Source organism: Nannospalax galili, unplaced genomic scaffold (assembly GCF_000622305.1).
Source record: "Nannospalax galili isolate Female #2095 unplaced genomic scaffold, S.galili_v1.0 scaffold1115, whole genome shotgun sequence".
Lineage (NCBI taxonomy): Eukaryota > Metazoa > Chordata > Mammalia > Rodentia > Spalacidae > Nannospalax > Nannospalax galili.
In genome coordinates, this window is record NW_008336107.1 from 588,471 (window position 1) to 603,379 (window position 14,909).

Consider the following 14,909-nt stretch of genomic DNA (forward strand, 5'->3'; position numbering starts at 1 on the left):
CAGCTGGCCTGGAACTTATTATGTAGACCAGGCTGGCCTTGAACTCACAGAAATCTGCCTGCCTCTGCCTCCCAAGTGCTGGGATTAAAGGCATGCCGCACCATACCCAGAGAGGCCGAACTTCTTTCTGAAATGGTCTCACTGCTCTTTTTGGGTCTCAGCCTGAGAGCCCTTCGCATGATGCCCTCCATGGCAGGCTTAGCCTTGGCAGAGCCATGAAGGCCTTTGTACCACACTAGATCAAGGGGAAGATGGGGAGGCACTGGGGCAGGACTCCAGTGAGACCCAGCTCCTGATTGCTCTTGCAGGTGGTGGTGGGAATCGCAAAGGCAAAAGCAAGAAATGGCGACAGATGCTGCAGTTCCCCCACATCAGCCAGTGTGAAGAGCTACGGCTCAGCCTTGGTGAGACCTATGTGGATACTGGCTATTGTCAGAGTGAGCTAGTGGGGAGCAGGTCATTTACTCACAGGGAGCCTTCCCAGATCTTGCCCAGGGCCATGGGGGCACCATTGTGTTGGGGGAAGTTTGAGACTACAGCACCCAACCCAGTTTCAGTTCCTGGGCTTGAAATGGGTGCGTGGCAGAGACTAGGACTGACTGGGGTCACTGGAGGAAAGAATAACCAGTCTGGATTGGAGGTGGCCTGAAAGAAGCATAGCAAGGAAAGCAGGCTAGGGCCCACAGGTTTGGAACTCCAGTCCTGCACTTCCCAGCCTTCCCTACACCAGACCTGCGGGTACCCAGCAAAGCCGGGGGCTGTATGATGGTTACTTCTGGGAGAGGACAGAAAAGCTCAGGACCCCAGACCCCTGCTGATGGCCTGCATGTGTATAGAGTGCACCATAGCTGCTTACCCTGCCTGGGAAGGAGGCCCAGCTGAGAGCAGCGGAAGCCACAGCTTCCTCTCACACTTTCGCCAGGCAGGCAACAGGTGTAGGCTTGGCCTAGGCCCAGCCGGAACCTCCCAGACCACACCCAACCCCAGCACTGTGATGTGAATCAGGACACAACATGGGGAGGGAGACCTGGGCTCTAGAGCCCAGACTCCTGGCTGTGTGACATTGAGTTCATCAACCTCTCTGGGCCCTATGGTCCCCAAGTTATATTGGGATTGTCCACCAGAAGGTTAATAGTGTAGGTTCTGAATCAGATAATGGCTGCCAATCTTTGGCGCTAGAAGTTATTTGATCTCAGGCCTGGGGGTATTGGCAGGAGTGTCCTACTAATGGGTTCCAGACTTGTGACCCCAGCAGCGCCCCTCTGACCTGCAGAGCGTGACTACCACAGCCTATGTGAGCGGCAGCCCATCGGGCACCTGCTGTTCCGGGAGTTCTGCGCCACGAGGCCTGAGCTGACCCGCTGTACTGCCTTCCTGGATGGGGTGGTGAGTGCACCCAGCCCAGTACTAAGGACAGGCAGAGGTCCTGGCCACTATGCCCTATTTCCCCACATCTGTCGTTCCTCTCAGCCCCAAGCTTCTCTGCCTCTCACCCTGTAGGCTGAGTATGAAGTGACCCCTGATGAGAAGCGAAAGGCATGTGGGCAGAGGCTAATGCAGAATTTTCTGAGCCACACGGTGAGTGAGCAATGATGGAGAGATGATGTCAGCAGGCAGGGTCTGGTGACAACAAGCAGAGGAGTGACCACAGCCTGGGCAGTGAGTGCCTTGGAGCTATTCCAAGCAGCACATGGGCATAGAGCCCAGGGATTGGGTTGGGCTTGAGCCAGATAGCCTGCCAGTAATTCTGTCTCACCCTGCCTCAAGAGGGACAGCAGGGAGTCCAGCAAGGAGGCAGCTAGTGCACTGTCTACCTGCAGCCACCCTTGGCAGGCATACACGTCTGGGAGCCCCCCTGCATTGACCTATCACCTGTCCCTAGGGTCCTGACCTCATCCCTGAGGTCCCTCGGCAGCTGGTGGCTAACTGTGCCCAGCGGCTAGAGCAGGGACCCTGCAAAGACCTCTTCCAGGAGCTGACCCGGTAAGGCTCTCTATCCACAGGTCTAAAATTGTGCTAGGGAAGGGGAGTTCTGTGGGCCCAGAGGTCTGTGAGCAGCTCAGCTCCTTGTAAGCCCTGACCATGCTGTTTTGACTTGGCCAGTTGTCTCCCACCTCAGTTTCAGCATGGAATGCATGTTTCCTGCTCAGTGTATTAATGAGAGGATTGGCCAAGGGCGATACTCTGTAGGCTGAGCATGCCCTGTGGCTGAGCATGCCCTGGGCTATCAGAGTAAGAACTGGGTTTGTCAGGGCCTTACCTCTGGGCTGATCCTTCCCTCAACAGGCTGACCCATGAGTACCTGAGCATGGCCCCTTTTGCCGACTACCTCGATAGTATCTACTTCAACCGTTTTCTGCAATGGAAATGGCTAGAAAGGTGAGTTCCTCCCAGGCTGGGCTGAGCTAGGCCAGGTTGTAGAGCTCTGCATAAACATTTGCTTTGTTATCCCTTGCTTACAGGCAGCCAGTGACCAAAAACACCTTCAGGCAGTACCGAGTCCTGGGCAAAGGTGGCTTTGGGGAGGTGAGTAGCCACCTAGTGCCCCTGGCAGAGTTGCATTAGGTGGGTAGAGTGGGCCTGGACCATCCCACCTCAGCAAGTGCATGGCTGGCCGCCATTTTCCCCCTGTCTACCCTGGCTACAGGTGTGTGCCTGCCAGGTGCGGGCAACAGGCAAGATGTATGCTTGCAAGAAGCTGGAGAAGAAGAGGATCAAGAAGCGGAAAGGGGAGGCCATGGCACTCAATGAGAAGCAGATCCTGGAGAAAGTGAACAGTAGGTTTGTAGTAAGTACAGCAAGGAGCTCTCTCCCTTCCCCTTGGCCATACTGTCATCTACCTTACCCACCCACCAGACTAAAGTCCCTCCCTTTCACCAAAGGAACTGTCCTCTGCCCTTTCCCTTCCTGCCTGGGACAGTACCCAAGAAGGGTAGGGTGGGGGGTATTATTCTAGGCCTAGGAAGCCTGCCGAGCCACATGGAATGGTACACAGAAGGATTTTTCTGGTGGCTGGCATTAGGCCTACCCCAGGGCTACCCCCCACAGCTCCTACCTGAGGATCTGGGTCTCCTGGGCACAGGTGAGCTTAGCCTATGCTTATGAGACCAAGGATGCCCTATGCCTGGTGCTGACACTGATGAATGGAGGTGACCTCAAGTTCCACATCTACCACATGGGCCAGGCTGGCTTTCCTGAAACTCGAGCTGTCTTCTATACTGCCGAAATCTGCTGTGGCCTGGAGGACCTGCACCAGGAACGCATTGTATACAGGTGGGGCTGGGCTTCTTCAGGCTGCTGTTCTAGGATGTGGCCCTTCCTGGACAGTGGTAGCAGCTAGGTACAGTGGCAGCAGCCAAAGCTGCTTAATCAGGCTGGACAGTGGAAGGATATTGTTGTGCTGGAGGTTTGTCTAGCCACAAGCCAACACTGGGTCCAGGGTAAAACCCCACATTTGATAGACTTGAGTGGTTCAGACCTAGGATTGAGGATCTGGCTGACTAACTTGTAAATTCTGACTTTTGTCACCCTTCTCTGTGACTTTGAGCCAGTCAGCTCTCTGCTCCCAACATGAGTTTTTCTGGATAGCAGAGACCCTCAAGATGGGCTCAGTAGTAGAGATCTCTGCTTTGGTGATTATGAGTGATGCTTTCATTTGAGCCTCACAGTGGCCTCCTGAGGGGAAAGAAGAGTAGCCTCATTTGACAGAGAAGGTAGAGTTGACCACCAGATGGGAAGGGAGCGCTTCAACATCAGGGGTGAACAAGACCAAGGATGATGTCCAGGGAGCCCCTCCTCCCAGGTGGGTACACCCCCTGGGTGGCAACCCTTACTTCCTCCAATTGGAGCCACTTTTCACTTGCCTAGACAGTTCCTGGAGTCTTGGTTCTAGATCCTTCTCTTGTTCCTCTGAGTTGGCTGCTGCCTGGGGAGAGCAGGGTTCTTCTACCCTGGCAGCAAATGAACCCTTCACCTTGCTCTACATCCAGTCCCAGGAGGCAGGTGAGCTAGGAGAGGCTGCGCCTGTCTGACTTCCTGGAAAACAGTAGCATGTGACCCTGCCTTTCTCTCCCAACAGGGACCTAAAGCCAGAGAATATCCTGCTGGATGACCATGGTGGGTAAGGAGGCCCAAATGGGAGGCAGGATGAGATGGGGAAGCTTGGTCTATTCTTGGTCCCACTTGCTTCTCTACCCCTACTCAGGCCACATCCGAATCTCTGACCTGGGACTGGCTGTGCATGTTCCTGAGGGCCAGACCATCAAAGGCCGTGTGGGCACTGTGGGCTACATGGGTAAGTCTCTTTGACACCAGCCTTCTGGATCCCCTTGCTATCCTAGGCCTTGCCCACCCACTAGTGTATGGGGGTCTCCTGTACCTCAGAAAGTAGACAGTCCATACCATTACTGCTGCTGCAGTTCTTCTGTGGATTAGGAGACCAAGTCCTATCTGGGTTCCACAGTTGGAACCTCCACTGTCCATTTGACGAATGTGTATTGAGCCCCTAAAATTGGTCCAACCTGGCCACAGGGTATGAAGGAGAAGGAAGCTAACACATTTCCATGGCCCTAGCTCAGTGTTCCCCTGAATTGCCCATGTTTGGAATAGATGCCCATCTGAGGTGCAGGTTAGTGGAGGCCCTGGCGTGTGAATTGTGTGATGCAATTTAGTCCAAGGCTCCACCTTGGGCTAGGCATTCCACTTTTAGCCTGTCTTTCTTCTACTGTAAAACTTCATTAGAACTGCTTTCCCTGGTGGCCTGAAGATGAAAGGAGATGGTGGAGGGAGAGCTCTGCAGGTGCCTGCCCTGTCAGGTGGGAGGTCTCAGCAAGTGGGTGTTTTCATCCCTTTATGAAATCCAGAAGTAACAAACTAGTAGCTGTGTAGACCCAATTTGGCCTACATTAATTGTAAAGTTGAATTTTTAGAATAATTTGAATTGTCAATATTTAATAAGCCAGTTTAATTGTAAAAATAAAATAAAGGGGGGTCTTCTGGGATGGAGGTATATGTAGCTCATGGTAGAGTACTTGCCTGGCATGTGCATGGTCCTGGGTTCAATCCTCAGCACTATAAAAAAATAAAAAATAAATTTAAAAAAAATCAGGGGCTGGAAAGATGGCTCAGCGGTTAAGAACACTGGCTGTTCTTGGAGAAGACCCAAGTTCGAATCCCAGCACCCACAGGGCAGCTAACAACTGTCTGTAACTCCAGTTCCAGGGGACCCGACGGCATGACACAGGTTCACTTACCTACATGCAGGCAATACATGCATACACATAAAATATAAAATAAAATAAAACAATAAATAAAAATATCTTTAAAAAAAAAAATCAGAGCTGGGGACTGTGGGTATGACTCCCCTCAAGGCCACATCAGCACCCACTGATGGGATATGTGTTTTCTTATACTGGCTAAGGTCCCCACTGACCCAAAGGTGCCAGGGGATATTCAAGCTAATCCCCTGATTTTCCATTTCTGGGGCCCAGATAGCTGTTTCTCACCACTTACACCCTGACTCCTGTGCCCCTGCCCAGCTCCAGAGGTGGTAAAGAATGAGCGGTACACGTTCAGCCCTGACTGGTGGGCATTAGGCTGCCTCCTGTATGAGATGATTGCAGGCCAGTCACCCTTCCAGCAGAGGAAGAAGAAGATCAAGCGGGAGGAGGTGGAGCGGCTAGTCAAGGAGGTGCCTGAGGAATATTCCGAGCGCTTTTCCCCCCAGGCCCGTTCGCTCTGTTCCCAGGTATCACAAGGAGTAGGAGGCTTGACTGGGCCGGGCTGGAGCTGGGGGCACCTCACCCACCCACTCCAAGGCACCCTAACCACCTCTACCCTGCTGCAGCTCCTCACCAAAGACCCTGCCGAGCGCCTAGGGTGTCGTGGTGGTGGTGCCCGGGAGGTAAAGGAGCACCCCCTTTTCAAGAAACTGAATTTCAAGCGGCTGGGAGCTGGCATGTTGGAACCACCTTTTAAGCCTGATGTGAGTCCTGCCCACCCCTGCTAATGGTAGAGCCAAACCAGGGCAAAGGGCTGGGCATGGAATAATAGCCAGAACACTTTCTTTTTGTTGTTGTTGTTGTTTTTAATTTTTTATTGAATTTTTGTGTATTTCATACAGAACATCTTAATCATCTTTATACTCCCTTCCCCGTTGGCTCCCTCCCATAGCCCCCCCCACCACTGGAATTCATACATTTTGTCATTTGTATTAAGGCTTACCATGCCAAGTTAGTGTCCCCAAATGTCCCTCAATACAAGTTCATTCACTGATGTCTTGTCAGCCTATCTAGAGTCCCTCCCATTAAGAAGGTCAGCTCTTGGCCGGGTGTGGTGGCACTCACCTTTAATCCCAGCACTCTGGAGGCAGAGGCAAGTGGATCTCTGTGAGTCCAAGGCCAGCCTGGTCTACATAGTGAGTTCCAGGACAGCTGGGGCTACAGGGAGACCCTGTCTCAAAAAGACCGAAAAAAAAAAAAAAAAAAGGTCAGCTCTTCCTCACCCAGCAGTAATCAGCTGCCAATAATTCTTCGACTAAGATTGGGGCTTGCTGTCTGTTTCCACAGTTCTGTGCTGAGTTTTTGTCTGCTTGAGTTTATATGGGTCTTGTGCATGCTGACACCATTACTGTGGGTTCATATGAGGAAGGTCCCAGGAGCCCATAGGACTGTTATTTCCATATGGTCATGTACCTCCTCCCTGGTTCTGCCCCCTCTTCCGCAATGGTCCCTGAGCCCTGGGTGGGTGGATTTTAATATAGGAGACCTATTCAAGGCCCCATACTGTGTAGACTCTTATTCTCTACGTTTTGGCCATTTGTGACCTTTTGTGTTCCTGACCCTTCTGTTGCATGAGGGAGCTTCGTTGATGAGAGAATTAAAAGATGCATTAGTGTTCGCTTCATCCCTGGTTCTGTTTGGTGAGCCTTAGATGTAGAGGCTGCATCATAGATGTGCCACTTAGTCTTGGGCAATTCACAGACAATCTCTGTGACCACTTGTGGAACTCTGTAATAATCTCTGTTGAAAAAGAAGCTCCTTTGATGGGTGGTGATTGGGATACTTGTCTGTAAATTTAAGGATCCATATTTTGCACATAGTAAGAAATTACATTTATCTAGGGATATGACAACCTTGATGCTTTCTCTAAGATCTATGACCTTTCCAGCTCTGTGTATTTGGCTATAGTACCACTACTGAGTTTCTTCCCATTGAGTGAGCTTTAAGTCCAATTAGGTAGCTGTTGATTACCCTCAAGATAAAAGTGCCATTACTGCAACTAGTGTTGTTTGCTGTGCTGGTCATTGATGTGGTTTTTAGGCCCTGAAGCTGGGGTTGGACCATCAATTTATGTTCTCCCTTACCAGCTTGCATAGTGCATGAGAGCTAGCCTTCAGGAAAGGTGGCTTCCAGGTCAGTTCCAGCTCCATTGCTCCAAATCCTGGATCCGAAGTATATCCTGTCTTCAGCAACAGGGTCTTACCTTCAAGTTCTGGGAGGTAATTAAGGACTGTGGCAATAGCCTGTGTAATTTTGGGAGTCTCTTGAACTACTCTATGGCCCAGGCACTTTCAGTTCACGTGTTGGAAAGGTCCATCTAATGATTCAGACTCCTCTCCAATCCTATGTGTGTGCATTTGTGTGTATATAAGTATTTGTGTATTACAGGAATTTGCTTCCTTTCTCTATGCACTGTGGGGTTGATTGCATAATCTTCACTGTCAGGCATCTCTCCCCAGGAAGTGGCCGTGGTGGCCCAATAGCTCCACATCTTGTTAGCTAGCCATACCAGTAAACAGAGAGCAACTCTTGCTCAGGAATTTAAAATGAAATCGAAAAGGGGGAAACAAATCCTAAGCTGTGCTCAGTGCCTCTGATGTCTGAGGAGCCTTACAGAATACTTGGATCGCCTACCCACCTGACCCACTGCCAGTGGGAGAGTCAGTGCATTTCCCAAAAGAAAACCAAGATGGTGGTGCCAGCAGAGGGAGGGCTGTTGAGCTGACTGCCTTTCTTGAAATACAGTTTTACTCATGTACTGAGCATCTCATGGGCCAGGCACCCTGCAGACAAAAATGTCCTGAGAAATGGCATCAGAGATATGGCAGAAACCCAGCTCAGACTTATACCCTATTGAGCTTGTTGGTTCATTTGGCCAGAAAGTCTCTCTGGGCTACCATCAGGGCTTTGTGCTCGGTTGCTAGGACTTTCTATCCTTTGACTCTTCCACTTGCCTGTATCCCTCCCCCTGAACTCAGATTTCTCTGTAATGTCACAGAGAAAGTTCTGATTGGCCAAGATTGGGTCTCTCTCTCGTAAGTTTGTGGAGCCTGGGTCCTGTGATTGACAGTTCACCAGGAACATTTGGGAAGGACTGGAGGTGATAGGCTGACCAGGTTGATGGTTGTCAACTACACGTTTATGCATTTGATAAATACCTGAATGTTCATATGTGTCAGACTGGGGAAATAAGGTCCACAGGACCCAGACCCATCCTTAGGCTCTACTGGGGGGGGGGGGGAACACCACAATAAACCAGTAAACAAAGAAGATTTCAGGTAGTGCTAACTGGGACAGGGGAAAAAACAGGCTAAGAAGACAGTGATGAGGAGTTTAGTCATTTTAGTCAGTGTGGTCTCTGAGAAGCTGATGGATGAACAGAACTGAAGGAGAGCATCCTTTGATGGCGATGGGCACCCCAGGCAGAAGGCACAGCCAGGCATTGAAGCCCAAGGACAGGGATCAACCTAGTGAAATGGAACAGCATGACAAGAACAATGTGGCTGGAGCAAGTGTGCAGAAAAAGAGCAATATTGTGATGCTATAAGGATGGCAGGAGGCCTTTGGGAGGGTTCCAGCCTAAATGTGAGGTATAGGGAGTGGGTCATAGGAGGGAATGGTGGTGGCTCATACAGCAGACCTCACCTGTACCCAGAGGGTAGACACTGGCACTAGAGCCCAGCAGCTCTGCCTTCTGAGGCTGCCCTTGCTCAGGTTTATTCCTACATGGCTGTGTATATCATCTCATTTAACTTTGAAATAGTTGCACTACCTCTGGATTGTTAGTTCAAAGTTAGAAACAAAATAGGTGCCTATTTGTCTATTTTGGATCTTTTATATATGTGTGAGTGAATGGGATTGTGCTGTATATGGTCCTCTGTGCCTGGCTTCTTTTACTAAGAATGATTTTAAGGTTCATTCATGCTGAATATTATCTTGTACGGATATACATTTTATTTATTCATAGTTGATAAACATTAGAGTATTTCTTTTGGGGGGCCTACCAAGAGTAACGTGTCAACTTTTTTTTGGAATGAGGTCTCATGATGTTGCTTTGTGTGGTCTTGAACTCATGGATTCATGCATTCCTTCTGCCTCAGTACACACTTTGGCACAGATTTATAAGATCACGTGCCATATGATAATGATGATGATAATGAATGTATTAATTGGTAGGTAGACAGTGTGTTGTGCTGGGGACAGAACACAGGGCCTCAAGCATACTAAGCAAGTGCTATACTACTGAGCACTTGCTGCCAACCCCATGATGATGATAATATTTTAATTGACTTCCTTTGTGGTAGAATTTGAAAGACAGTGAAAAGGCAGAAAAGAAAGTAGTCTTCTGCCAAGCTTGGTGGCCTGCACCTTTAATCCAAGCACTTGGGAGGCAGAGGCAGGTGAATCTCTGTGAGTTCCAGGTCTACTGGGGCTATAGGAAGACCCTGTTTCAAAAAGACCAAAGAAAGGAAAAAGGAAAGGAAATGAGGAAGAAAGGAAAGAAAGAAAGAAAGAAAGAAAGAAAGAAAGAAAGAAAGAAAGAAAGAAAAACAGAAAGAAAGAAAGAAAGAAAGAAAGAAAGAAAAGAAAGAAAGAAAGAAAGAAAGAAAAACAGAAAGAAAGAAAGAAAGAAAGAAAGAAAGAAAGAAAGAAAGAAAGAAAGAAAGAAAGAAAGAAAGAAAGAAAAAAGGTCTTCTAATGCTAAGGCAGACTCCCAGTGGGGACTCAGGAGGTCGGTTGAGAGGACCATTCTCCAGTACTCTGGTGACTATGAGGGGATGGAGCAAGCCACTGGACATCCCAGGATGGAGACTCATTCACCTCAGGTACTGCATATGGAGATGGCACTCTATACATACCCAGATAGCCCCTGTGCAGGTGGAAGGCCAGGCCAGCAGCAGGCCCGTCCATAGCTTCATTTAGTCATTGACCAGCAGGGGATGACTCCAGTTTACAGAAGACAAACCTGCTCCAGAGGTAAGGGAGTACTGGGCTGAGGAATACATGGAATCACCTGGCTGCTGTCTCCAAACCAGGGAGCTGCGGGTGTCAGTACGGATCCAGGCCAAGACTGAGTGAGACTCAAGCCTTCCTGTCTGACTGCTGTTGTCTCTCCTCCCAGCCCCAGGCTATTTATTGCAAGGATGTTTTGGACATTGAACAGTTCTCTACAGTTAAAGGCGTGGAGCTGGAACCCACTGACCAGGACTTCTACCAGAAATTTGCCACAGGCAGTGTGCCCATCCCTTGGCAGAATGAGGTAGGGGCCTTCCCTGCATGTGGAGTGGGCTCCAGGGAGGCAGCCGTGGGGCCAGCTCTCACAGGTGCCTGTTCTTGGATAGATGGTGGAAACCGAGTGCTTCCAGGAGCTGAATGTCTTTGGGTTAGATGGCTCAGTTCCCCCAGACTTGGACTGGAAGGGCCAGCCACCCGCACCCCCCAAGAAGGGATTGCTGCAGAGGCTCTTTAGTCGCCAAGTAAGTTCTAACAGTGTCTGATCTGGGTCCCCAGCCTACTTCAAGGGGATGGTGGGTGGGAGGCAGAGCTGGTGCCCGCCTGCACTGGGAGTAGGCATCTTCCAGCCCTGCCAGCGGTGCCCAAGGTCTCTGGCCTCATTCCTGCCTGTCTCCCACCCCTGGCTGGGCTCATGGCCTCTTTTCTTTTTCCAGAGGTGAGCAGTGTGGGCTCCCCATGGGTTGGCCTTGATGCCTGGCCTTGGGGAGCCCCAGGCAGCCCTTCCATGGCAGAGGAGAGATGTAGGAGAAAGAAGTCTGGTGCCCACCTTCCCTGCTTCCCTCCCTGCTGCTTGATTCCCTGCACCCTGGCTCCTTCAAGCTGCTAACCTTGCTTAGCATCTGTCTCTCCATGCTTGAGTCTGTCCAAGGGATGGACAGAGGCCTTGCCCTAGCAGATCCTGGGAGCTCCCTAGTCTTATTTCCAGTTTGTTGCCAGAAAGTTCTGCCCTAACACCACCTATGTATGGCCTGAGCTATTGCTCCAGGCCCCTCATGGGAGCCCCCTTTCTGGACATGACCCTGGGCAGTGCCTATCCTCCCCTGGCAGAACCAGCCTCATTCACCCTTACTCATGGCTAATAGCACCTGCTCTGCCTCTCTCCCCTCATGTCTTCCCCATCCCTCCAGGATTGCTGTGGAAACTGCAGCGACAGTGAGGAAGAGCTCCCCACCCGCCTCTAGCCCTCAGGCTGAGGCTCCCACCGGCAGTTGGCGGTAGCAGCTACTCCCAGTGCTGTTTACAGTTTTACACAGTGGTCTTCCCTATTGGCCACTCAAGTTGTGGCCTGGGGAGCACAGCCAGAACTGTCCCCAGTGTCCTCTGTCCCTCAGCCCGTGGCCCAGCTGAGTCTGACAAGGCCTGGGCCATCCTGGGACAAAGGTGCGTCCCTTCAGCTCTTCTCCCTGGAGCTCAGGGGCTTTGTGTATTTATGTATTTGTATGAATGTATATAACAAGAGTGTTCTTAGTTACACCATAGACCTGGCACCCTAACCAGGGCAGCAAGCCCTAGCTGGGAGAGCCAAGAGCTGGCAGGGGAGCCACTGCCAAACTCGAGGCTTCTCAAACCCAGTCTGGATGAACAGAGGCTGGGCCAGGTTAGACCTCTGACCCCCCAGCATTGCACTGGCCTCCACCAACCTCCAATGAGACTTGTGCCTGCCCTTGCTGTCGTGGACTCAGGCTACCACCTTCTGGTTGCCCAGTGTTGTCATTTCTCCTCAGCGCTTGTCAGAACTGGAGTTGGGAGCTACTGTAACCCCTAGGCCTGTGCCACACTGTATAACCAGAGATGGAGCTGACTGGGACCCATTAGACCACTGCCCAAGCTGTTCAGATGGGTCTCCCTCTGCCTTCCAGTTTCCAGGGTACCTTATCCCTTATACTGTGCCCTGTCCTGAAAACAACTTTTTCAGAAATGCCACAGCCCAGGCCATAGGAGGGGATGGAATTATCCCTCATTAAACCCAACATTCCAGAATCCCTCATAACAGTTGACCCATGCCCAGCAATAATCCACCCCTCCCTGTGAGTGCCTCTGTGTGAGTGTGTATCTGTGTGTATGAAGAGGGTAGGGTAAGGCTGTGCCTGTGCCCCTGGCCCTAGCCCTGACCTTTCCCAAACTGTGATGGCCGTCCTGATGTTCATGTTAGGACAGCATGGGACCCCAGGGCCCTGGCTTTTGCATATTTAAAGCCAATTTTTATTACTCATTTTGTCCAATGTAAGCTGCCATTTGTCTCTATGTGAATACACTCCGAGCACAAATCTGGCCAGCCACCACTGCCTGCCTCTTCTTTCTGGTATTGCAGGGATTCTTCCTGCTCTCTTGGCCCAGCCAGAAGTGGGAAAGGATTGGAGATAGCCCTGGCATGGGACTAGGGGCTGCCCTTCCAAGGTCCAGGGGCCCTAAAGACTTTGTAGGCAGTGAGGCTTTGGTGTAGGGGCTCAACCACTGGGTTTCTGCCCTCCTAGATGGGACAGCGTGAAAAAGGAAGCCTTAGATACCAGCTAGGGGTAGTGCTGTCTGATTGCTGGAGAGGCAGATACGTCTGGCTGGTCTTTAGTCTTTCCAAGGCCAAGATGATCTTTTGAATGTAGAGTAGCCTGGAAAGACAGGTGGTAGGATCTGCTAGTAGAAACACTAACCCTAGCTCTGTCTTAATCTGGCCTTCTGCACTGGTACACATACCTGAGATTCATTTGTCTGTTTTGCTCTTGAAGCATTAACTCTGGGTGGGCAAAGACTAGGGCGGTGATGTAAGAAGGCTATGGAGGGGTAGGAGAGATCAGCCACTGGAGTTTCAGGGAGCAATTTTTGAAGTTAGTGGCTAACCAAGTCCTGAGGTAGGTAGCCACCTGGAAGACGGATTGGCAAAAGCATTTCTGGGGAAAGTACCTGTGCAAGTTCTTCCTGGCAGGAGCTGTTTGACCACAAATTTCTCCCAGATTTTGAAAACCTATCCCAGAGTCCTTAATTCCCAAGAATGCCCTGAAATCATAAAGGTTTGCTCTTTGCTCTGAGCTAGGCACCAAGTAATGCAAAAGTGACAGTCATGGGTACACATCCTAGTCTAATAGCTTTTTAAGCTTGCTTTACATAGGCCCTTCTCTTGTCTGAGGATATCTTGCAGAGAGTCTACAAAGCAACCAGGGAGTCCATTGGAGCTGTCACCCTGTCCTACTGTCCTATGTCCTTCCCATACCCCATGCCATACCTCCCTCTATCACCAGCAGGACTTGAGACTGCTGGGGGAATGAGTGTTGGCACCAAGCTGAGCAGCTGCTTGGTTGTCATTTTGTTTTTAAGTTTTTCGAGACAAGGTCTCACTATGTAATCCTTATTGGTCTGGAACTCACTTTGTAGCCCAGGCTGGCCTTAAACTTTTGGCAGTCCTCCTGCCTCTGCCTCCCTTGTACTAGAATTACATGTATGTGCCACTATATCTGACTTGAGTGGCTATCTTGATAGCTGCCCGCAGTTGTGCAGCACCAACTTTTCTGAAGGAGCTTCTTGGCACATAGCATACTTGCTGCTGCTTCCATCAATGTGAAGGGAATAAGTAGAGTACCGCCAGGTCTATCAATGGGTAGAAAAGTCAGATGAAGGAAAGCTAAGGATGAGTGGGAACCAGGTGAACGTGTGGTATCATGAGGTACTATGCCTGCTACTGGATCCAGACTTCTCTTCAACTTCTCCTTGGGCATCAAAAGAACTTCTTGACTAAGGTTAAGCTCACCTTGTATCTTTGAAGTTTCCCAAAAACACTGTTAAGCTCAACTCCTCCCCACCCAGCTCAATAGTGAGAACTAGGGACCCAGATGGAGATGCGGTCCCCACCAGCTTGGAGCTAATCTGGTAGGCAGGGAAACGGGAACAGTAGCACCCAGTGTGATTAGCACTGGGGCAGAGAGGGTTCTAGAGGGCTGACACGGGGGTACCAAACAGAGGAAGTCCCTTGCCCACAGAAGCATCAGAGTTGGTGCTCTCCAGGACAAGGCCAGATGTGCCCAGGCATAGGAGCCAAATGGTTGAACATAGGATGGGAAAGGGGAGTGACTGCAGTGGAGGTTGGTGAGATACAGCCAGCTTCCTCTGGAGGGGCGATGGATGGTATCCATGAAGAGTTTTGACTATGCTGAGGTATCTGCCCTAGCATCTATAAAAGCAACTGATCTTCCTTTGGGGAACCCAACTCCCCTATTCCTTTCTATGTTTAGGTGGCACTGGGCCTCTACTCCACCTATATACCACACACATCTAGCACATGTGACCCAGGTAGCAATGTTGGAAGCTATGAAACCATCCTGTCTAATTGGATGTTAAGAACAGGGGAGGTCATGGATGTAGCTCAGTAGAGAAATGTTTACCTAGCATGTGTGACAGGCCCTGGGTTTGATCTCCAGTACTGTTGGGGGAAAGGGGGTAGAGCACTATTAGTTGCAGACTGTGTTCTCATGAGGGCATGACCACCAGAAACAAGGTGCTTTAGCCATTTATGTCTTGCTGTTCATTATTAAGTCAAACTCCAGACCTATGGAATCGTAGTGGCCAGACTGAAAACCTGCCCAGTGTACTCTGATGCAGTTAACTTTTGTTTGAGGCCAACCATGA

At 50.4% G+C, this 14,909-nt stretch overlaps 1 protein-coding gene across 4 annotated transcripts in view; it reads left to right on the forward strand.

Annotated features, from left to right (window-relative positions):
- The window catches only part of Grk6 (G protein-coupled receptor kinase 6), an 18,261-nt gene extending 3,467 nt beyond the window's left edge, over nucleotides 1–14,794 (forward strand). Inside the window, exons 2-16 of one of the 4 annotated variants that reach the window (XM_008830936.2) lie at nucleotides 309–404; nucleotides 1,274–1,386; nucleotides 1,501–1,578; nucleotides 1,883–1,983; nucleotides 2,287–2,379; nucleotides 2,463–2,526; nucleotides 2,648–2,788; nucleotides 3,083–3,273; nucleotides 4,079–4,116; nucleotides 4,205–4,294; nucleotides 5,538–5,746; nucleotides 5,846–5,983; nucleotides 10,402–10,539; nucleotides 10,622–10,756; nucleotides 11,423–14,794. In XM_008830936.2, coding sequence (XP_008829158.1) covers nucleotides 309–404; nucleotides 1,274–1,386; nucleotides 1,501–1,578; nucleotides 1,883–1,983; nucleotides 2,287–2,379; nucleotides 2,463–2,526; nucleotides 2,648–2,788; nucleotides 3,083–3,273; nucleotides 4,079–4,116; nucleotides 4,205–4,294; nucleotides 5,538–5,746; nucleotides 5,846–5,983; nucleotides 10,402–10,539; nucleotides 10,622–10,756; nucleotides 11,423–11,476 — 1,679 coding nt within the window. In that variant the 3' untranslated portion in view covers nucleotides 11,477–14,794. The other 3 variants (XM_017797584.2, XM_029562438.1, XM_029562437.1) reach the window with 3 other exon arrangements.
- Nucleotides 14,795–14,909: the final 115 nt, after the last annotated feature.